This window comes from Dendrobates tinctorius, unplaced genomic scaffold (genome assembly GCF_039654945.1).
Source record: "Dendrobates tinctorius isolate UK_male_01 unplaced genomic scaffold, ASM3965494v1 ptg000081l, whole genome shotgun sequence".
NCBI classification, from domain to species: Eukaryota; Metazoa; Chordata; class Amphibia; order Anura; family Dendrobatidae; genus Dendrobates; species Dendrobates tinctorius.
In genome coordinates, this window is record NW_027361749.1 from 12,299,057 (window position 1) to 12,323,877 (window position 24,821).

Consider the following 24,821-nt stretch of genomic DNA (forward strand, 5'->3'; position numbering starts at 1 on the left):
GGTGTTTTTTGCATTTTAATATGGCATATTAGCCTAAGAAAAAGGCACCTACATGTCGAAATGTTGTGTATAAATCCACCCTAATAAGATAGATTGATTCGGCAGCAAAAAAAAGATCTAGAAAGTTTTTGTTTAAGTAGTAAAACATCTGGGAGGAAAGTTGTATCTACTGTATATTGCTATATGGACTACGGACGCACTGCAAATACAGAGCAGCTTAATGTCTTCAAAACTTCATCAAAATACGCAGACTTGCGAGATGCAGATTCTGTCATTGGTTTTACTTTGGAATTGGCTACAGACTTCACTATTTGCATTGTAATGAGTTGAATCCTCGGCAAAGTGTAGAAAAAAGCCTCTGACAGATTGGGCACACTGAAGATTTAAAAATCAGCAGCTTGCCTTCAAAGCAGCACAGATGTTACAATAAAATGCAGGGAGTATTATAAGGTCGTGTTCACACTGAATTCTAAACCCAGTTCATGACTGTCAGGGACTTCTGTCAAAATGCCTGAAAAATGGAATTCAGACATTCCTCAACAAAACTATTGAGCTCAATGAGGCAGAGTCCAAAACATGAAAGTTTGACCTCCAATCCGATGTCTTTATAGCCGGACGCGATATCATAGCAGACTACGATTTTGAGCCACGTGCTAACCTGGCCATACAGGTGAAACATAATTAATTAATGTGCTACCCCCTACAGATATGGTCTGGTCAGAAAAAGTGAACACACAAGTCCAATTATTTTTTTATACTAACCTGAACCTAACGTACACCTGTATAGAGGATGAAATAGTGAATAAAAGGCTCACCCGATGCTCTGTATATTTGCCATGTCTGCATTGTTTTTACCCCTATTGTCTGCATTGTTCCTGCGCCTAAAGGTCAGCTGGGCTTAGGTTTATAGATGTCACAAACCCCATTTCACTGTACTCCTTTCACTTATAATGTGACAATATTGTACTTCTTTTTATTGAAAACGTAATCAAATCCATGACATAGAATTAATTTGCAATTATACAGCATGATTAACCTAGTAGAAATACATAAGATTTGTAGTCACAGCTTAATAGCAATTTGAAATTCATCATGTTTCTAAAAGACAATTGCAATGTATCAATTATCTCATACAAGAGACCAATACAACTACAAGAACTAAAAATATATATATATTTTTACCTTGTACTTGTCAAAACCAGCGAGTTGATCTGAGCTGATATACTGGTAACTAAACATGATTCCTGTTTGTGGAGCTCCAGTTCAGCTTTCCCACAATATTGGACTGTAACTGTTCTCCCCCAGGCAGCAGGATGCAGGTCCTGTAGTTAAGCAGCAGGCTCAGAAAGAAAGTATAGGTGTGTGTGTGTCAGTCTATGTCCTGCTATCTTATCTGTGAAGAACACAGTTCTTGATGTCACTAACCAGGAAGGCAGGTATTTAAGAAGTAAAGGTATCACCTTGCTTGCATGGGTGACAAAGTGTCACTTTGGGAAAACAGAAAGGTATGAGACTATAATAGCCAAGTAACAGTAGAATCACATGAGAGGATGATTTATATTCACCAGAGAAGCATTATCTTAGGTGGAAATATTATGTAGTACATAGTCTTACCTACTAACAATCAATAAATGCTTCAACAGCAACAAAACATGGCAAAAAAATATAAAAAAAAGTCTTAAAAAAACAAAACTACATTCACTTGATTACAAGCATTTCAAAAACTTTACTTAGAAACTTGGTGAGAATAAGAAACTCCGGTGAAAGACAGAATTATTTTCTGAGTCTCTGAGGTCCCATTGATATCTGACTTTTGCATCCTTGTGTTATCATTTTCTTAATTTCTATGATGTGAACAGACAGCACATAGATGCCTTAGGCTGTGTTCACACGTTGTAGCCACATTATGTTGTTTTTATTTTGCTAAGATCACTGAAGGACACTGTTGTTTTACCAGGATTTTCCTGAAATGTGAGAACACAGCCTTAGACTTACGATTGCAGAGCCTGTGCCCAAATTACTGTCGGCAGTGCTTTCAGTAACAGGCAAAAACAACCAACCTAGATATGTATACCTTGTGTAGATTCATCACAGACAGCTAATACAGAATGATTAGTGTGTATGGTTTAGAAAATGGAATATTTTTTCAGCATGATGGCCCTTTAAGAATTGTTCATAAGCTTGCCTAACCTATGGACTTCAGCCCTTAGAAATCAGAACTATTGCAGTCCTGTTATCACTAAATGCACAGCTAACACATAGCGCTACATTCACCCCTTCCTTGCCACAAATGACCAAGTTTTTTATCTTACAGACAAATAACATTCCTGGAAATTGACTTAACAGGCATTGGTTCCTATATGGGAAATTCAGTAAATAAGTGTTAGGCAACATTCACACATTCAGTATTTTCGTCTGATTGTTCCATTCCTGATTTTAGCTTACAAATACTGATGTAACATTCTGACCAAATACTTAACGTGTGAATGTAGCCTTGTAGTTTAGAAACTAAGAACTTTCCTAGAATTACTGAATATCCTTTGTGGTTCTGCACCATATATTTTTAATTCAGATTTTACCGACTCAACTAAGAAAGGGAAAAAATGCCAAACTTGTGCTGTCCATTCACTGACAGATCTGAGCAAAAAAAAAGTAAAAAATTAATTTTCTAGAGTTTAAGGTGGGTCCAGAGAGGGTTCTGTGTAGTGTTAGTTTCATGGTTCCATCCCTCAGTGTGCCTGGGATGTAGTTACTGACAGCCAGCCGTTCAATCTGGTACAGGAGTGTGCTGACACTGTCAGTACTTTGATTGACAGCTCAATTGTCCAGTCTGGTGCAGGGACATGCTGAGCTATCAGTGTGTTGTGTGACAGCTGGGCCATCCAATCTCAGACTGGGAGGAGATGGAAGTCTCCAGGTGTTCATTGTTCCGGATGATTGCCAGGCTACTTAACTGGGCTGTTACTCCCAGACCTCTGCCAGACATACATTCAGCTACTGTGTGGTTTGTCTCCATGTGCCTTGCATTCTGTTTGTAGATCTTTCGTTGCCTGACCTTGGACTTTGTTCTCACCATCCATCTGTTTAAACCAGTGTTTCCCAAACTCCAGTCCTCATGGACCCAATGGGTCATGTTTTCAGGATTTCCTTATTATTGCACAGATGAGATAATTCCTGATGCCTTGATGATACTTCCACCATCTGTGCAATAATAAGGAAATCCTGAAAGCATGACCCGTGGGTGGGATCTGTGAGGACTGGAGTTTGGGAAAAACTGGTTAAAACCCTTCTGCCCTGATCTGCAATCCTCCTAGTATTTTGACCTCTGAACATTGCCTGACTACGCCTCTGTTTCTTTCTCCTGTTTTTGACGTACCTTCCTGGCTTTTGACCTCGGATTCCTTGACTATCCCGTCTCACGGTTTGTTTATGAGAAGTGACTCAGCGTCACATTACATATGGAATCATTTTTCTTTTTCACCAGTATGGAGCCTGTTCAAATGCTCTGTGACTAGGTGGCAAATTTGAAGTAGATGGCTAAGGAATGCAAGAGTCTGGAGTCATTATCATGCCAGTTGCAGGGTCAGATAACTAATTTGATGAAGACCTACTACGAGGTCACCCAGACACCCAGGTACCTTTTTCTTCCTCTGATAAAGTACTGATAAATACTGTGTTATCCTTCGAGAACCATCTGTTATCAACATTAGCATTCATTGACTGTGGTTCTGCTGCTAACTTTATTGATTTGGGACTGGTTCTGAAGTTAGGGTTAGGGACATTTAGTTTAGAAGCATCTATTCAAATCTTTGCACTTGACAAAACACTGTTGGCCCAGAATTTGGTCAAGAGGGTAACGGTGGATTTCATGCTCAAAGTGCGAGCACTCCACTTTGAATCCATCTGTTTTATTTCGGACAATTTACCTACTGGGTTGGTACTGGGGCTTCCATGGTTGCAGATTTACAATCCTGTTATTGATTGGTGTCAGAAGGAGATTGTTAAATGGAGCTCCAATTGTGACAAGATATGTCCAAAGTCTGTACAAATATGCTCTGTCAGTCTGAAGGGTCTGCTGGGGTACCTGAAGGACTTCAGAGATATGTTCTCAGAAAAAGAGGCGGAGATACTACCTCCCCATCGTCCTAATGATTGTTCTATTGATCTTATTCCTCACGCCAAATTGCCTGAGGCTCACCTTAACAATTTGTCTGGGCCTCAATGAAAGAATATGTTAACAAAAGGTTATGGAAGGGTCATATCCGTCCTTCCTCTTTCTCAATTGTAGTTGCTGGATTTTTCTTTGTAAAAAAGAAAGATGGGGTCTCCGTTCTTGCCTCGATTTCCGAGAGCTAAACAAAATCATGGTTAAATATACTTACCACTTCCACTCACCCACTACATATATTATCAGTTTCTGGGGGCCAAGGTGTTTTCCAAACTTGATCTTAGAGGGGCTTACAAATTGATAAGCATCAGGAATGGTGATGAGAGGAAACCTGCGTTTTTAACATCTGATCTGAGGGTCTATTTGAAAACCTTGTCATGCCATTTGGATTATCCAATGCACTTTAAAAATTTTATTTTCTGTGATTGCATTGGAAGATATGTTGTGATTTACCTGTATGATATCCTAATTCTCTGGCCAGATTTCGACTCTCACCAGGAACATGTTCATGTTGTGTTACAAAGGTTGAGGGAGAACTCATGGTTCGCTAAATTAAAGAAATGTGTTTTTTATTTTTTTTTCTGTTCAGGAAATTTCATTCTTGGGGTTTATCTTGTCATCGAGGGGGGGGGTTAAGATGGACCCTGGGAAGGTGCAGGCCTTTATTGATTTGGTTCAACCTCATGATCTTAAGGCTTTGCAGCATTTTCTGGGATTTTCAACTATTATAGGAAAATTATTGAGGGTTTTCCTTAGATGGCTGAACCTCTTACTGACTTTACACGTATCTGCTTCCATTCTGATCCGACCTGATCTCCAAGAACCGTTCATTGGATGCTTCGGAGGTCGGAGTACGCGCAGTTTTATCGCTGGAGCGCAACACTCTGACTAACCTGTGTCCATGTTTTTTTTTTCTAAAATTTTTTTGTCTGAGGAAAGAATTTATGCTGTCGGGAATCGTGAGTTACTTGCTGTCAAATTGGCCTTTGATGAATGGAGGCATTTTTTGATGGAGGCAGTTCATCTAGTTACTGTGGTCACTGATCACAAGAATCTAGTTTACGGTGAATCAGCTAAAAGGTTATCTCCTAGACAGGCCAGATCGTCCTTGTTTTTTCTCTAGGTTTAATTTTTCGATTACATTCAGGTTGTGGTCTAAAAATGTGAAAGCCGACGCATAATCTCGTAGTCTCGATTCAGTTTCTCCTCCAGAACCTCCATCCTCCATTATTCCTCAGGGTATTGTGGCTTCAATGGTAAATCTCGGAATTAGAAGAGGAGATCTGCCAAGTCCAGTTGTTGGCTCCTTCTGCTACTCTAGGGTCCTAATTATTTGTACCTGTGTACATAATATTGCGGATGTTACAGGAATTTCATGATTTCATCTTGACTGGTCATTCTGGGGTTACTGCTACACGAAAAGCTTTTGCTAGTATTTTTGGTAGCTGTCCATGCATAATGAGATTAAAGCTTTTGTGACTGTTTGTGAAGTCTGTGCACGTGTCAAAGCCAGTCATAGCCGGCCGGTCGAGGAATTGGCTCCTGTCAAAGACACCGCACTACACTGGCTCATAGAGCCAGTGCACGTGTCCTGAGTACAGAAGCAGTGCTAAGAGTTACCTGGGGAGCAGGGCAGCAGAGGTGACAAAGCGTGCTACAGGCTAATAGTGTCAGGGTCCAGTCAGTGCTGGAAAGTAAAGAGGCACGGGACCTGCGGACACTGAAAATGAGCAAGCTTGCACAGGACCTATGGTCATGTGACTGCAAGGGGGCGGGGCTTAGCGTCAGAGAAGCCAGAGAACTCAGATTATGGCAAAGCAGAAGTCATGCACAGTACAGACCAGCGAAGTACAGGAGGGATAAACAGACGGGAGGTCAGACAAAGCAAAAGGTCATACACAAGATATCAGTACAGTACCAGGGAGGAGACAGAGCGGATAATCAGGGCCAAGCAGAGATCAAAACCAAACAGACATCGGAGGTACCAGGCAGAATCCAAAGCGATATCCAGGGAACAGACCGAGTCATACACAGAGAATCAAGTAACCAGAATACAGCACTAACACACTCAGGGGTCACCACACAATGCCAAGGGCAAAAGTATAACTGACAGGGATGGGAGCATCCTGAGGCTATAAGAAGCCTCCCCCAGAACCAGGGAGAGGCCACAATCATAGCCCCTGGTGTGCAGGTAAGCCTGCAACGGGATCACAACATTTAACCCCAGAAATGCCAGTCATCAGCACTGGTTCCAGACATTAACCCCACGTATGCGAGTCAAACCCGCACTGAGATCATGATAGCTCCATTACCAATTCCAGGAAGGCCATGGACTTATTTGTCCATGAATTTCATCACGGATCTGCCTCTGTCTGTTGGGAAAACTGCTATCTGGGTGGTAGTTGACCGATACAGCAAATAAGCTCATTTTGTTCCTTTGTCAGGATTACCTAATGCAAAAACACTCTCCAGGTTCTTTATTTCTCATATTGTATGGTTACATGGGATTCCTCTTAACACTGTGTCTGGTATTTTACACTGCAGGTCTCCTCACAGGGGGAATCATAGACTGTCAGAGTTGGAAGGAACCTTATGTTTCATTGTGTCCAACACCCTGCTCAATGCATTGCAGGATTTACTAAACCATCTCAAACAGATGTCTGTCAAGCCTCTGTTTGAAGACTTCCATTGAATGAGAACTCACAACCTCTCTGCTCACTTAAGCAGTGTGAGATCTGCAGTATACATCACATAGGATACACCTAGACTGCTACATATACATAACATAGGAGACACCAAGACTGCTGTATATACATTATATAGGATACACCGAAACTGCTGTATATACATCACATAAGAGACACCGAGACTGCTGTATACACATCACATAGAAGACTGCTGTATATTCATCACATAGGAGACACTGAATCTGCTGTATACACACCACATAGGAGACATAGATAGAGCGGTATACATCACATAGGAAGCAACAAAACTGCTGTATATACATCTTATAGGAGACACTGAGACTGTTATATACATCACATATGAGATGTGTATTCAGCAGTCTCAGTGACTCCTGGGAGACACCGAGATAGCTCTATTTACAATACATAGGAGACACAGAAACTGCTGTGTCTACAGCTCATAGACACCAAGACTGCTGTTTACATTACATCCTGTTACATATACATCACATAGGATACACTAGGGCTGTAGTATATACATCACAGGAGACATGGGTCTGTGGCATACACATCAATGGAGACATGGGACTGCGGCATAGGCATTATAGGAGACATGGGGCTGCGGCTTAGACACTACAAGAGACAAGGGGCTGCGGCTTAGACATAATAGGAGACAAGGGAGTGCAGCTGCTGCTTTCTTCTACAGTCATGGCCAAAAGTGTTGGCACCCTTGAAATTGTTCTAGAAAATTAAGTATTTCCCCCAAAAAATTATTGCATGTTTTGTTATATACATGGTTTTTTCTTTTGTGCGTATTGGAACAAGACAAAAAAAAAAACAGGAAAAAAAGGCAAATTGGACATAATTTCACGCAAAAGCCCAAAATGGGCTGGGCAAAATTGTTGGCACCCTCAACTCAATATTTGGTTGCATATCCTATGGAATAAATAACTGCAATCAGTCGCTTCCTGTAACCTTCAACAAGCTTCTTATACCTTTCAACTGAAATTTTTTAGTACTTTTCTTTTGCAAACTTCTCCAAGTCTCTGATATTTGAAGGGTACCTTCTCCCAAAAGCAATTTTAAGATCTCTCCACAGGTGTTCAATGGGATTTAGATACAGACTCATTTCTTGCCACTTTAATACTCTCCAGCGCTTTGTTTCCATCCATTTTTAGGTGCTTCTTGAAGTATGTTTGGGGTCATTGTCCTGCTGAAACACCCATGACCTAGGACACCAAACCAGCTTTCTGACACTGGGCACTATATTGTGACCCAAAATACTTTGCTAATATTCAGATTTCATGATGTCTTGCACACAGTCAAGGCACCCAGGACCAAAGGAAGAAAACATCTTTGCACCTCCACCAAATTTGACTGTAGGTACTGTGTTCTTTTCTTTGTAAACAATCATTCTGTTTTCAGTAAACAGAAATATGTGCTTTACCATAAAGCTCAGTCTTGGTCTCATCTGTCCACAAGACACTTTCCCAGAAGGATTTTGGTTTACGCACGTACATTTTGGCCCACTTCAACCTAGCTTATTTATGTCTTTGGGTCAGCAGTGGGGTCTTCCTGAGTCTCCTGCCATAGCGCATCATTTCATTCAAATGTCGATGGATAGTTTGCACTGACACTGATGCACCCTAAGCCTTCAGGACTGCTTGTAATCATATGGAACTTGATTGGTGCTGATTATCAGCCATCCAGACTATCCTGCGTTGAAACCTTTTATCGGTTTTTCTCTGCTATCCTTGTCAAGGGAGATAAGATGCAGGGCCATTGGTTGTAAATTTTTTGATTATGTTGCACACCGTTGTAAGGGAGGGACAGGACTGTAGTCGTGACCAGAATTACTGCAACATCTACTGTATGTCCAGTCCTTCCCCTACAAAAAACTGTATTCTTCTCTGCAGTGTACCTGCATCTCCAATTTCAGCTCCCTCAGGCACTTCTCAGGCAACAACGTTCCCTCTTCCAGGCGACCCCAGCAATGAAGACAAAGTCCAAATTAACTTTAACATTCTCTTTACTGAATACTTCACATGTTACATCCACAGTTGGTACATCATAAAATTTACTTGTTTCCTCATCTTTTCCTGCTTGGCTGTCACTTCTGTGCAGTACATGCTCGAACCGTCCTAGACTGCTCCCCAGTTCCTTCCTGGCCTAACCGAGCCATGATGACAATTCCTTCTGCCTGTTTTGCCCCAGACTCAAAATCATCAGTCACCAGGTTTGTTTGCCTCTGGAAAAGCATCCGGCCCATCTGTACCGATGTCATCGAAGCTCCAACTTCCTTCATTTCCTCAGTCCAACCGACTCCTGTCCTAAAAGCATCTGCCCAGGCGATAAGTCGCCACATCTTTCCTTTCCTGTACTGGCCCACTGCTATGACACACAGTGGCCTTGGGTAACGTGGGCTGCAGCATTTTAACGTTACATGGCTGCCGAGCTGTCTGGGCCTATAGCCCATGTGGACACTTGGGCGCCCTGGCCCCATCTCTCCTAACTTCCTAGAAACTTCTCTCTTACTACACGACAGCCCCTCTTACAATTAACCCTCTATAAACATCCTATAAACTATATCTACAAGGCCCACTAGTATGCTCCCATCTAGTGGCCCACAACAGCACTACGCTTACCCTAAACTGTACATGAATATCAATATACATCACTTTACATTATATATAGTATACCACCAAGAAAAGCAGTCTCCAAAGCATGATAACACATATACAAATGTGGCAGTACCAAGAAGGTGAGCGGTAATACATGTTCCTATGTAGCAGTATCGCAAGCATTCATCATAGACATTAGCAATATGCAAACAACAACAGATCAAAGACAATTAGAGAAAGGGAAGCAAGGAGGTAATTCTATCTCACCCTCTTACATCGTGGACAAAGGAACATCAAGATCTCTAGAAATGGACTGCTAACCTTGAGATTGTTGATATTTTTAAACAATTTTGGCTAACAAGTCTCAGACAGTTCTCTTCTCTTTCTGTTCTCTCTGCTTCTTGTGAGACACACAGATACACAATGCAAAGATTGAGTCAACGTCTCCCTTTTTTATCATGTTCCAGGAGTGATTTTCATATTGCCCACACCTGTTACTTGCCACAAATGAGCTGGACGAGCATAACATGCTTGAAACAAAGTTGTTTATCCATAATTTTTGAAAGGTGCAACAATCTTGTCCTGCCCAGTTTTGGAATTTTGTGTAAAATTACATCCAATTAGATTTTTTTCCTTTGTGTTTTTGTGTTGTTCCAATACACACAAAGGAAACAAACGTGTAGAACAAAGCAAAATAATTTTCTGTGAGAAATACTTAATTTTCTAGAACAATTTCAAGTGTGCCAACTCTTTCGGCCATGACTGTATAGGAAGGGAGCACAATGCACACGAACTCTGCCCACAAAGTGCGTCCCGATATTAGCACTGGCCAGTGTCATAATGTAATCTTCATTGCATGTGTAAGGGGGTGGGATAGAATTACCTCCTTGCTCCCCTTCCTCTAATTGTTCTCAGTGTGTTGATGTTAACATGTGCTAATGTGAGTAATGTCTATATTTGTAGTACTGCTACATAACAATATGTATTGTCGCTCACATTTATGGTACTGCCACATTCATACATGTGTTACCATTCTCTGTAGGACTATGTATATTATGTTGTGTTCCTTTATCTCCTTTCTGTCATGTGACGTACTATCCCGTCCATGTGCCCTGGGACTTAATTCTCAGGGACGGGATAGTACGTCACAGCGATCAGCGGCGCCCATGTGGTGAGAGCCACTGATCGCGGCCGGGTGTCAGCTGATTATCCCAGCTGACACCCGGCACAATGTCACGGACCACCCCCGACACGTTAACCCCTTGCACACCGCGATCAAACGCGATCGCGGTGTACCGGGGGTTTACGGAGGCATCGGGAGTAGGGGGCTCCCTCCGTGCTTCCCTGAGCCCCCCACAGCAGCGCAATGTGCAGCGCTGCTGAGGGGGGCTCCATCCCTGCAGGTCCCCGAATCCAAGATGGTGGCGTGGACCTTCGGGGGCCTGCAAGGAGCCGGCTTCCTCAGTGCCTGCAAAGCGCAGGCACGAGGAAGCCCTCTGTACTGCCTGTGACAGATCGCTGATCTGTCACAGTGATCTGTGATGTGACAGATCAGCGATCTGTCACATGACAGTTATGTCCCACCTGGGACAATGTAATAAAGTTAAAAAAAGTGTAAAAATAATTTTTAAAAAATTGCTACATAAACAAAAAAAAAAAAATTCCCTAATAAATTCATTTTTTGGAAATAAAAAACAAAACAAAACAATAAAAGTACACATATTTGGTATCGCCGCGTCCGTAACGACCCGCTCTATAAAACTGGCCCATTAGTTAACCCCTTTAGCGAACCCATTAAAAAATAAAAATAAAAAATGAAGCAAAAAATAATGATTTATTATCATACCGCCGAACAAAGTGCAATAACGCGCAAACAAAAAGACGCATATAAATATCCATGGTACCACTGAAAACATCATCTTGTCCCGCAAAAAAAGAGCTGCCATACAGCATCATCAGCAAAAAAATAAAAAAGTTATAGCTCGCAGAATAAAGCGATGCAAAAATAATTATTTTTTATATAAAATAGTTTTCATTGCATAAAAAGCACCAAAACATAAAAAAAACCTAAATGAGGTATCGCTGTAACCATACTGACCCGAAGAATAAAAACGCTTTATCAATTTTACCACAGGCGGAATGGTGTAAACGCACCCCCCAAAAGAAATTCATGAAACGCTGGTTTTTGTTCATTCTGCGCCCCAAAAATCGGAATAAAAAGCGATCAAAAGATGTCATGTGCCCGAAAATGATACCATTAAAAACGTCAACTCGTCCCACAAAAAATAAGACCTCACATGACTCTGTGGGTCAAAATATGGAAAAATTATAGCTCTCAATATGTGTTGATGCAAAAACTATTTTTACAACAAAAAGCGTCTTTTAGCGTGCGACAGCTGCCAAAAATAAAAACCCGCTATAAATAGTAAATCAAACCCCCCTTTGTCACCCCCTTAGTTAGGGAAAAGTAATAAAATTAAGAGAAAATGTATTTATTTCCATTTTCCCATTAGGTTTTGGGCTAGGGTTAGGGCTAGGGTTAGGGCTAGAGTTAGGGCTGAGATTAGGGTTACGGTTGTGTTGGAGTTAGGGTTGGAGTTATAATTGGGGGGTTTCCACTGTTTGGGAACATCAGGTGCTCTCCAAATACAACATGGCGTCTGATCTCAATTCCAGCCAATTCTGCGTTGAAAAAGTCAAATGGTGCTACTTCCCTTCCAAGCTCTGCCATGCGCCCAAACAGTGTTTTACCCCCACATATGAGGTATCAGCCTACTCAGGACAAATTGCAAAACAACTTTTGGGGTCCAATTTCTACTATAACCCTTAGGAAAATAAAAAATTGGGGGCAAGAATATCATTTTTGTGGAAAAAAATGATTTTTTTTAATTTTCACGGCCGGGCGTTATAAACCTCTGTGAAGCACTTGGGGGTTCAAAGTGTTCACCACACATCTAGATAAGTTCCTTAGGGGGTCTAGTTTCCAAAATGGTGTCATTTGTGGGGGTTTTTCACTGTTTAGGTACATTAGGGGCTCTCCAAAGGCAACATGACACCCGCAGAGCATTCCATCAAAGTCTGCATTCCAAAACGTCACTTCTTCCCTTCCGAGCCCCAACGTGTGCCCATACAGTAGTTTTCTCCCACACATGGGGTATCAGCGTACTCAGGACAAATTGGACAACTTTTGGGGTCCAATTTCTCCTGTTACCCTTAGGAAAATAAAAAAATGGGGACTTAAAGATCATGTTTGTTGAAAAAATATGATTTTTTTATTTTCACGCTCGTCGTTATAAACTTCTGTGAAGCACTGGGGGGTTCAAAGTGCTCACCACACATCTAGATAAGTTCATTAGGGGGTCTAGTTTCCAAAATGGGGTCATTGTGGGGGGTTTCCATTGTTTAGGTACATCAGGGGCTCTCCAAAAGCAACATGACACCCGCAGACCATTCCATCAAAGTCTGCATTCCAAAACGTCACTACTTCCCTTCCGAGCCCTGACGTGTGCCCATACAGTAGTTTTCCTCCACATATGGGGTATCAGGGTACTCAGGACAAATTGGACAACAACTTTTGGGGTCCAATTTCTCCTGGTACCCTTGGGAAAATAAAAAAATTGGTGACTAAAAGATCATGTTTGTGGAAAAAACATGATTTTTTTTATTTTCACGCACGGGCGTTATAAACTTCTGTGAAGCACTGGGGGGTTAAAAGTGCTCACCACACATCTAGATAAGTTCCTTGGGGGGTCTAGTTTCCAAAATGGTGGCATTTGTGGGGGGTTTTTCACTGTTTTGGTACATCAGGGGCTTTCCAAACGCGACATGGTGTCCGATCTCAATTCCAGCCAAAAACGTCAAATGGCGCTGCTTCCATCCGAGCTCTGCCATGCGCCCAAATAGTGGTTTACCCCCACATGTGGGGTATCAGCGTACTCAGGACAAATTGCACAATAACTTTTAGGGTCCTTTTACCCTTGGAAAAATAAGAATTGAGGGTGAAAAGATCATTTTTGTGGAAAAAATATGATTTTTTAATTGTACGGCTGTACGTTATATACTTCTGTGAAGCCCTTGGGGGTTCAAAGTTCTCACCACACATCTAGATAAGTTCCTTGGGGGGTCTAGTTTCCAAAGTAGTGTCATTTGTGGGGGGTTTCCACTGTTTTGGTACATTAGGGGTTTTCCAATCGCGACATGGTGTCCGATCTCAATTCCAGCCAAAAAAGTCAAATGGCGCTGCTTCCCTTCCGAGCTCTGCCATGCGCCCAAATAGTCATTTACACCCACATATGGGGTATGAGCATACTCAGGACAAATTGCACAATAACTTTTAGGGTCCTGTTACCCTTGGGAAAATAAAAATTGGGGGTGAAAAGATCATTTTTGTGGAAAAAATATTTTTTAATTGTACCGCTGTACGTTATAAACTTCTGTGAAGTCCTTGTGGGTTCAAAGTTCTCACCACATATCTAGATAAGTTCCTTGGGGGATCTAGTTTCCAAAATGGGGTCACTTGTGGGAGGTTTCCACTGTTTAGGTACATCAGGGGCTCTCCAAACGTGACATGGCGTGCGATCTGAATTCCAGCCAATTTTGCATTGAAAAAGTCAAACGGCGCTCCTTCCCTTCTGAGCTCTGCCATGCGCCGAAACAGTGGTTCCCCCCCACATATCAGGTATAAGCGTACTCAGGACAAACTGCACAATAACTTTTGCAGTCCAATTTCTCCTGTTACCCTTGGTAAAATAAAAAAAATGAACCTGAAGTATTTTTTTGTGAAAAAAAGTTAAATGTTCATTTTTTTTAAATATTCAAAAAATTCCTGTGAAGCACCTGAAGGGTTAATAAACTTCTTGAATATGGTTTTGAGCACCTTAAGGGGTGCAGTTTTTAGAATGGTGTCACTTTTGGGTATTTTCTATCATATAGACCCCTCAAAGTGGCTTCAAATGTGACGTGGTCCATAAAAATAAAATGGTGTTGCAAAAATGAGAAATCGCTGGTCAACTTTTAACCCTTATAACTTCCTAACAAAAAAAAAATTTGGTTCCAAAATTGTGCTGATGTAAAGTAAACATGTGGGAAATGTTACTTATTAAGTTTAAGTTTTTTGTGTGCCGTATCTCTGTGATTTAAGGGCATACAAATTCAAAGTTGGAAAATTGCGAAATTTTCAAAATTTTCACCAAATTTCCATTTTTTTCACAAATAAACGCAAGTTATATGAATTAAATTTTACCACTAGCATGAAGTACAATATGTCACGAGAAAACAATGTCAGACTCATCGGGATCCATGGAAGCGTTTCAGAGTTATTACCACATAAAGGGACAATTGTAAAAATTGTCCCGGTCATGAACGTGCAAACCACCCTTGGGGGTAAAGGTGTTAATGTAATGTTTCCCGTGGCTCATGTACAGTTAGGGAAAGTGAAGTGCACCCTTTGGACATTATAGGGGGGCACCTTAGTATTATAGCTCTCATAGATAAGGGTAAGTGTAGTTTCTTTGTGGGCCACTAGATGGGGGCATACTAGTGTGCATGGTTAGAATAGGTTACAGCTAGTGTATAGAGGGTTAAGTGTAGGAGGGGCTGCCGGGAGTTAAGGATAGTGAAGAAAAGAAGTTAGTTCAGATGGGGCCAAGGTGCCCGAAGTGATCACATGGGCTGTAGGCCCCGGATGGCTCAGCAGCCACGCAACACCAAATAGCTGCAGCCCACGTTATCCATGGCCACTGAGCATCATTGCAGTGGGCCAGTACAGGAGAAGAAAGATGTGGCGATGCATAGCCTGAGCTGACGCCTTTTATTGTAGGAGTCAGTTGGAGTGAGGAGTTGAAGGAAGTTGGAGCTTTGACAAGAACGGTACAGACGGGCCGGTTGCTTTTACAGAGACAACCAAACCGGGTGGCTGATGATTTAGAGTCTGGGGTGAAACAGGCAGAAGGAATTGTCATCATGGTGAGGTTTGACCAGGAAGGATCTGGGGAGCAGTCTAAGATGGGCTGGTCCGGACGTGTGACGCACAGAAGCGTCAGCGAAGTAGGGAGAGATGACGAGACAAGTGATTTCCATGATTTGCCAACTGTGGATGTAACGTGTGAAGTTCTAAGTCAGGGATGGGGAACCTCAGGCCCCAGGGCCATTTACGGCCCTCGATGACCTTTTATCAGGCCCCCAGGCAGATTCTCAGGGACTGCATTCTTGGGCAGGGAGCTGTATTTTGATTGCCACAAACTCATTAATTTCTTCTTGCTCTGTTAGCACACACACGCAGTGTTCACTAATGAACACAGAAGGGCATGCAATGAAAGATTACGTCCTGACACAAGTGCCAGAGTCAGGATGTAATTTGTGGGCGGAGTTTAAACGGCCCCCGAAGGATGGTAAAAATATCCAAATGGCCCTTGGCAGAAAAAAGATTCCCCCCCTGTTCTAAGTAAAGAGAATGTTCAATTTATCCTGGACTGTGTCTCCATTACTGGGGGTCGCCTGGAAGAGGGGCCATCGCCGCCTGAGAAATGCCCAGGGGGACCTGAAACTGGAGGCGCAGGAACGCTGAGAAGTGGAATACAGTTTTACCGTTTTCTGTGAGGGAAGGTCGGGACACAGATGCTTCAGTGTCTCTGGTCACGCCTACAGTCCTGGCCTCCCCTTACACATGCACCGCAGCGTTCAGTAGAAAATGCCACACATCCATCGCTGCAGTTGTGCACCCAGTGTCCGATTCTTACAGTTTGGGTTTGGGCAGATTGACTCTGGGAACAGGTTCCCTTTACCATCTGCGTGGAATTTGTATGGTGTAATGTTCCTGTGACTTAGGCCGGGGTCAGATCTGCGAGAAACTCGGACGAGTCTCGGGTATCACTACCCGGCACTGCCGCCAGCACTCAGACTGGAGTACTCAGCTGCATAGAAATACATGCAGCTGCACACTCCGGTCACGAGTGCCGGCGGCAGTGCCGGGTATTGAGACACGAGACTTGTCCGAGTTTCTCAGAAGTGTGACCCCGGCCACACTTCAAAAACATACTGACAGCTTCCCATGAGATTGGCTTGTGCACTTGAGATGGAGAATCTCTGACTAGCGCTGCAGTGTAGTGTCACTATCTAACGAATAGATCATTATAACCCCCGGTACATGGAAGGTGCAGCGTATGCCAGGTTTATACGTGGCAGGTTTATACACAGCATTTTTATTCATAGAGGGTGCAGCGTATGGCAGGTTTATACATAGATGGTGCAGCGTATGGCAGGTTTATACATGGAGGGTGCGGAGTATGGCAGGTTTATACTTGGTAGGTGTATACAGGGCAGGTTTATACATGGAGGGTGCAGTGTATGGCAGGTTTATACATGGTAGGTGTATACAGAGCAGGTTTATATGTGGCGCCCCCAGGAGTATGGTCGCCACACTGGCATTGCCTTCCTCCAGGGAGGGTGATGTCAGGCTTGGAAGCAATGAAGGGTCTCTCTGGCAGTTAACCATAACATACAACACAGTTCCCACTCCAGGCCAGCAGAGGGAGCTCTGAACCAGAATTGGGGGAGGAATGCGCTCTGAGGGCCAGGAGGGGAAATTAGTTAGTGTGAGGAGGGCAACATGTGTAGACGTGGAAAGAGAAGCTGGAGGTTGAGCGGAGAATAGAGAGCTCACTCCTAGTGATAGCGCATGATCTGGAGCCTGGTCTCCAAGGTTGTAAGGATACTGAAGGTCCTGCAACAGAAACCAGAGGAATAGGAAGCTGTAAATGCTCTATTCCCACCTAAGACTCGGAGGCACAACAGCGACGGGTGCGCCAAGAGAGATAGAAGGCTACAGCTGTCTGCCATACGAGGTAGATCTAAAAGGAAACAAGAAGGAGGAACTTCAGTGTTACACAGTACTGGATGTCCCTCAAGTAAGCGCTAGGAAGGAGACTACACAACCCATCTGATAGAGAGATTCCTGAGTTGCTTCCAGGCTAGCCAGCTCCTGTACCATCTGTAATCTGGACCCTGGACTGCATTTACCAAGCAAAGTAAAGGTAAAGAAACTACACCCTGTTGTGTCCTTGCCTTCTTCCTGCAACATCTTTAGCACTGCTACATTTCTGTGCCAGACACTGCACCCTCTTCCCCAACACCTATCTACACTACCCTGGGACTACAGCCCTGCCTGTGAAGGGCTACACCATCATTGCTGCACCACACCATCTGTCCCAGAGGATCTGTCTGCAGCGTCGGCTTAACACCTTCATTGCCGAACATCACAGGTGGCGTCACGACTCACGAATCATCCACTCACAAACTTTATACCTATCTCTCAACTCCCTTTTATATGGGCGCCCAGGGCCACGGACTGGGTCACCGCTGCTGTGATACCGCCCTCTGAGAGACCAGCCCGGTACCGAGTACCCCACAGCCCTGGGAGGGCGACCCATATACATGGAAGGTGTAATGTATGGCAGGTTTATACATAGCTGGTTTATACATGGCAGGTTTATACACAGCTGGTTTATAGATGGCATGTTTATACATAGCTGGTTTATACATGGAGGGTGGAGCGTAAGGCAGGTTTATACATTGCAGGTTTTTATATGACATGCCTACACAATATAGAAGTAGCAGAGCCGGCTGTGTGCTCTGTGCTGCCCCCATGTGTGCAAAAATAAACTGAGCCCGGCTGCTACGAGTGCTAAGCTGAGCGTCACACGCTACATCACTTCACGACGTCAAGCTTCGCGCAGCCGCAAACCGAATTATATTCCCACATTCCTATTGGCGAGTTCCCAACGGCGGGTGACCAATCAGAAGTGGGTACTGGATAAGCGCGCCAGAGAGCAAGAGCGACGGCTTGTTGTGTGACCCGGGAGTACGGGAGGGCGGAAGGGTCATATTGCAGCGCTGTCCGTGTGGTCGCGATGCCACAGGGGAAGGTAACGCTTCTGTGGTTACTTCCGCCGTCATGTGTGTAGCGCGCTGTTTACTTCGGTATATTCCCTGTTGCGCGCAGCGTGCACACTCCTCGGTGGCATCCTGCCAGGAGTTGCTGTGTCTTAGTACAGCAATGTTTGCACTGGTTCCAAGCACCAGGTGCACATCAGAAGACTACCACAAACGCCTGCATACATTGGCTGCCGTGTGTTTGGTGGGGACAGAGCCATGGGTCCATGGTGGCCGCTGCCTCTCAGGATCGGCCCTGCAGGCTGGTACAATGTCTCTGATCGTTCCCCTCCTTTACCTCACATTTGCCAAAATTCTGATTTCTATTTTAATTTAAGAGAAAAAACCTACAAAATAGTAAATTACAAATCACAGTGTGTAGACTTACATTGTGCAGCTGCTCCTGCTGATGATCTGAGCGTGGGGTTGCTATCGGCACATTTGGTCAGTCCTATAAATGGCTATTATTATAGTACCTGGTTGGCTCTGGGGAAGCTGATGGCTTTGTGTTTTTTCTCCAGTATTGCTGCAGGCTTGTCACATGGCCCATTGTCTATGAGGTCCATCTGCCCTTCTAGTCAACAAATTAAAGTAGCATTCTGTAGCGCTATAGCATGCAAACATTAAAGAAATTTGAGTATTGAGTATTGCACTAGAAAATATGAAAAATTGAGACCACTTAGCGCATAAATTGGCCAATTCTTGTGTACCCATCAGCCGGGTACAGCAGGATCCTAACTTCTGAGGATCCTTAATGAGAGGAGTATCCACAGGATAGGTCCCAGCAACGAGAATCGCATTATCGCAGATGCCAGGTACACATGAATTAGCCAATTTATACTGTATTCTCAATTTTTCCTAATTTCTAGAGCAGTAATGCAATTAAAATATAATTTTTTTCATGTTTGGTACAGAATGCAACATAGTTTTGATATATATGGAGATGGCTACTCTTAGTAAGCACCTGTACACACCTGATTTCTGTTAGGAAGTGATGGTCAGTCTTTTGATATTTGTCCTTATACAGCTCATTAACCCCTTCCTGACATCGGACGTACTATCCCGTCCATGGGACCCGGGCCCCTATGCCCATGGACGGGATAGTACGTCTACCGCGATCAGCGGCGCCCACGTGGTGAGTGCCGCTAATCGCGGCCGGGTGTCAGCTGATTATCACAGCTGACACCCGGCACAATGTGTCAGGGGTGGTCACGGACTGCCCCTGACACGTTAACCCCTTGCACACCGCGATCAAACATGATCGCGGTGTACCGGGGGTTAAAGGGAAGCATCGGCAGGGAGGGGGCTCCCTCTGTGCTTTCCTGAGCCCCCCACGGCAGCGCAATGTGCAGCGCTGCTGCGGGGGCTCCTTTCCTGCAGGCCCCCGAATCCAAGATGGCGACGGGGGCCTTCGGGCGCCTGCAGGAAGCTGGCTTCCTCAGTGCCTGCAAAGCGCAGGCATGAGGAAGCCCTCTGCACTGCCTGTGGCAGATCGCTGATCTGTCACAGTGATCTGTGATGTGACAGATCAGCAATCTGTCACAGGACAGTGAAGTCCAACCTGGGACTATTTAACCCCTTCATGACCCAGCCTATTTTGACCTTAATGACCTGGCCATTTTTTGCAATTCTGACCAGTGTCCCTTTATGAGGTGATAACTCTGGAACACTTCAACGCATCTTAGCGATTCTGAGATTGTTTTTTCGTGACATATTGGGCTTCATGTTAGTGGTAAACTTAGGTCGATAATTTTTGCGTTTATTTGTGAAAAAAACAGAAATTTGGCGAAAATTTTGAAAATTTCGCAATTTTCAAATTTTTAATTTTTATTCTGTTAAACCAGAGAGTGATGTGACACAAAATAGTTACTAAATAACATTTCCCACATGTCTACTTTACATCAGCACAATTTTGGAAACATTTTTTTTTTTTGTTAGGAAGTTATAAGGGTTAAAAGTTGACCAGCGATTTCTCATTTTTACAACAATATTTACAAAACCATTTTTTTTAGGGACCACCTCACATTTGAAGTCACTTTGAGGGGTCTATATGGCAGAAAATACCCAAAAGTGACACCATTCTAAAAACTGCACCCCTCAAGCTACTCAAAACTACATTCTAGGAGATTATTAACCCTTCAGGTGCTTCACAGGAACTAAAGCAACGTGGAAGGAAAAAATGGACATTTTATTTTTTTGCACCACAAATTTTCATTTATCATTAATTTTTTTCATTTTCACATGGGCTACAGGATAAAATGGATCCTAAAATTTGTTGGGCAATTTCTCCTGAGTACACTGATACCTCATATGTGGTCATAAACCACTGTTTGGGCGCACGGCAGGGCTCGGAAGGGAAGGAGCACATTTGACTTTTTGAATGGAAAATATGCTGGAATATTTAGCGCTTGCCATGTCGCGTTTGGAGAGTCGCTGTGCGCCTAAGCACTGGAGCTTCCCCACAAGTGACCCCATTTTGGAAACTAGACCCCCCAAGGAACTTATCTACATGCATAGTGATCACTTTGAACCCCCCAGGTGCTTCACAAATTGATCGGTAAAAAAAAAAAGTACTTTTTTTTCACAAAAATTTTCTTTTGGTCTCAGTTTTTTCATTTTCACATGGGCAACAGGATAAAATGGATCCTAAAATGTGTTGGGCAATTTCTCCTGAGTGCACAGATACCTTATATGTGGTCATAAACCACTCTTTGGGCGCACGGCAGGGTCCGTAAGTGAAGGAGCGCTATTTGACTTTTTGAATGGAAAATTCGCTCCAATCGTTATCGGACACCATGTCGCGTTTGGAGAGCCCCTGTGTACCTAAACATTGGCGCTCCCCCACAAGTGACACCATTTTGGAAACTAGACCCCTTAAGGAACTTATCTAGATGTGTAGGGAGCACTTTGAACCCCCAAGTGCTTCACAAAAGTTTATAACGTAGAGCAGTGAAAATAAAAAATCATTTTTTTTCCTCAAAAAAGATTTTTTAGCACGCTATTTTTTATTTTCACAAGGGTAACAGGAGAAATTGGACCACAAAAGTTGTTGTCCAGTTTGTCCTGAGTACGCTGGTACCCCATATGTGGGGGGAACCACTGTTTGTGCGCACGGCAGGGCTCAGAAGGGAAGGAGTGCCATTTGACTTTTTGAAATGAAAATTAGCTCCAATTGTTAGCGGACACCATGTCGTGTTTGGAGAGCCCCTGTGTGCCTAAACTTTGGAGCTCCCCCACAAATGACCCCAGTATGGAAACTAGACCCCCTAAGGAACTTATCTAGATGCATAGTGAGCACTTTGAACCCCCAGGTGCTTCACAGAAGTTTATAACGCAGAGCCGTGAAAATAAAAAAAATTTTTTTTTCTTAAAAAAAATATTTTTAGTCCGCAATTTTTTTATTTTCACAGGGGTACCAGGATAAATTGGACCCCAAAAGTTGTTGTACAGTTAGTCCTGAGTACACTGGTACCCCATATGTGGGGGGGGACAACTGTTTGGGCACACGTCGGGGCTCAGCAGGGAGGTAGTGACATTTTGAAATGCTGACTTTGATGGCATGGTCTGAGGGTGTCATGTTACATTTGCAGAGCCCCTGTGTGCCTAAACAGTAGAAACCCCCGGCATGTGACCTCATTTTGGAAACTAGACCCCCCAAGGAACTTATCTAGATGTGTGGTGAGCACCTTGAACCCCCAAGTGCTTCACAGAAGTTTATAACGCAGAGCCGTGAAAATAAAAAATCATTTTTTTTCCTCAAAAAAAAAAAAAGATTTTTAGCCCGCAATTTTTTTCCACAACAGTAACAGGATGAATTGGACCCCAAAAGTTGTTGTACAGTTTGTCCTGAGTACGCTGGTACCCCATATGTGGGGGGGAACCACTGTTTGGGCACACGTCAGGGCTCGGAAGGGAAGTAGTGACATTTTGAAATGCTGACTTTGATGGCATGGTCTGCGGGCATCATGTTACATTTGCAGAGCCCTTGATGTACCTAAACTGTGGAAACCCCCCACAAGTGACCCCATTTTGGAAACTAAACCCCATAAGGAAGTTGCCTAAATGTGTGGTGAGCACACTGAACCCCCAAGTGCTTCACAGAAGATTATAACGCAGAGCCATGAAAATAAAAAATAATTTTTTTTCCTCAAAAAATGATTTTTTAGCTCTCAATTTTTTATTTTCACAAGGGTAACAGGAGAAATTGGACCCCGAAAGTTGTTGTACAGTTTGTCCTGAGTACGCTGATACCCCATATGTGGGGGGAAAACCACTGTATGGGTACACGTCAGGGCTCGGAAGGGAAGTAGTGACATTTTGAAATGCTGACTTTGATGGCATGGTCTGTGGGCGTCATGTTACATTTGCAGAGCCCTTGATGTACCTAAACTGTTGAAACCCCCCACAAGTGACCCCATTTTGGAAACTATACCCCATAAGGAAGTTGCCTAGATGTGTAGTGAGCACACCGAACCCCCAAGTGCTTCACAGAAGATTATAACGCAGAGCCATGAAAATAAAAAATAATTTTTTTTTCCTCAAAAAATGATTTTTTTAGCTCTCAATTTTTTATTTTCACAAGGGTAACAGGAGAAATTGGACCCCAAAAGTTGTTGTCCAGTTTGTCCTGAGTACGCTGGTACCCCATATGTGGGGGGGAACCATTGTTTGGGCACACGTCAGGGCTCGGAATGGAAGTAGTGACGTTTTGAAATGCAGACTTTGATGGAATAGTCTGCGGTCGTAATTACGTTTGCAGAGCCCCTGATGTGCCTAAACAGTGGAAACCCCCCACAAGTGACCCCATTTTGGAAACTAGACCTTCCAAGGAATGTATGTAAGATGTGTTGTGAGCACTTTGAACCCCCAAGTGCTTCACAGAAGTTTATAATGCAGAGACGTGAAAATGAAAAAATCATTTTTTTCCACAAAAATAATTTTTTAGCCCCCAATTTTTTATTTTACCAAGGGTAACACAGGAAATTAGTCCCCAAAAGTTGTTGCGCAATTTTTCCTGAGTATGCTGATACCCCATATGTTGGGGTAAACCACTGTTTGGGCACATGTCAGGGCTTGGAAGGGAGGGTGCACCGTTTGACTTTTTGAACGCAAAATTGGCTGGAATCAATGGTTGCACCATGTCGCGTTTGGAGACCCCCTGATGTGCCTAAACAGTGGAAACCCCTCAATTCTAACTCCAACCCTAACCCCAACACACCCCTAACCACAGCCCTAACCCTAACACATCCCTAACCACAAGCCTAACCCTAATTCCAATGCTAATCCTAATTCCAACCCTAACCCTAATTCTAATCCTAATTCCAACCCTAACCCTAATTCCAATTCCAACCCTAACCCTAATTCCAATTCCAACCCTAACCCTAATTCCAACCCTAACCCTCTTTCCAACCCTAACCCTCTTTCCAACCCTAACCCTAACCCTCTTTTCAACCCTAACCCTCTTTTCAACCCTAACCCTAATGGAAAAATAAAAATATTTTCTTTACTTTATTAGTTGTGCCTACCTATGGGGTTGATAATCGGGGGGTTTATTTACTTTTTCTTTCTTTTTGATCACTGTGAGAGTGATCAAAATGAAAGAATGGAATCTGCAGCTGGCAGATTCGGGCGGGCGCACTGCGCATGCGCCCGCCATTTTCAAGATGGCGGCGCCCATGAACCGGACCCGCCGGACACCGGGAGCGACAGGGGGACTTAGAAGGTGCCGGGGGAGGTGAGATGGGGTGAGGGGGTTATCGGAAGCTGGCGGGGAGCAGAGGGAATGGGAGGGGGGCAGATGATGACAGCGGCGGCAGATCGCCGCTGTCATTCAGTTGCGGGGGGGGGGGGCGATCGCCGGTGGGGGGGTGGTGGAATCGGTGTCTCCAGCCATGTCCGATGCTACAGCAGCATCGGCCATGGCTGGATTGTAATATTTCATCAATTTTCATTGATGAAATATTACTATCGCTCTGATTGGCTGTTTCACTTTTAACAGCCAATCAGAGCGATCGTAGCCATGTGGGGGCGAAGCCACGCCCCCTGTGGCGAAGAACAAAGCCCCCTGTATCTGCGGGTCGGGTGACCTTTCAGTGACCTAGGTCACCCAACCTGCAGGGGGGCTTTAAAGTCATGACGCCACATAGGCGTCATGGGTCGTTCTGGCACGACTTTTCATGACACCTACGTGGCGTCAAAGGTTGTGAAGGGGTTAATAAAGTGTAAAAAAAAAAAAAAAAAAAACGCCAAATAAATTAGAAAAAAAAAAAAAATATTCCCCCAAATAAATCCATTTATTGGAAATAAAAAAAAAACAATAAAAGTACACATATTAGGTATCGCCGCGTCCGTAACGACCCGCCCTATAAAACTGTCCCATTAGTTAACCCCTTTAGCGAACCCCTTAAAAAATAAAAA

At 43.6% G+C, this 24,821-nt stretch overlaps 2 protein-coding genes across 7 annotated transcripts in view; one reads left to right on the top strand and one right to left on the bottom strand.

Moving 5' to 3' along the window:
• Positions 1–1,438, bottom strand: part of LOC141096881 (ethanolaminephosphotransferase 1-like) — a 90,562-nt gene extending 89,124 nt beyond the window's left edge. Inside the window, exon 1 of one of the 4 annotated variants that reach the window (XM_073583749.1) lies at positions 1,183–1,438. In XM_073583749.1, the coding sequence (XP_073439850.1) occupies positions 1,183–1,239 (57 nt within the window). In that variant the 5' untranslated portion in view covers positions 1,240–1,438. The remainder of the gene's footprint in view (positions 1–1,182) is intronic. The other 3 variants (XM_073583748.1, XM_073583751.1, XM_073583750.1) reach the window with 3 other exon arrangements.
• A 16,793-nt stretch (positions 1,439–18,231) lies between these two features.
• SPIDR (scaffold protein involved in DNA repair) overlaps positions 18,232–24,821 on the top strand; it is a 787,075-nt gene continuing 780,485 nt past the window's right edge. Inside the window, exon 1 of one of the 3 annotated variants that reach the window (XM_073583752.1) lies at positions 18,232–18,397. In XM_073583752.1, coding sequence (XP_073439853.1) covers positions 18,383–18,397 — 15 coding nt within the window. In that variant the 5' untranslated portion in view covers positions 18,232–18,382. The remainder of the gene's footprint in view (positions 18,398–24,821) is intronic. The other 2 variants (XM_073583754.1, XM_073583753.1) reach the window with 2 other exon arrangements.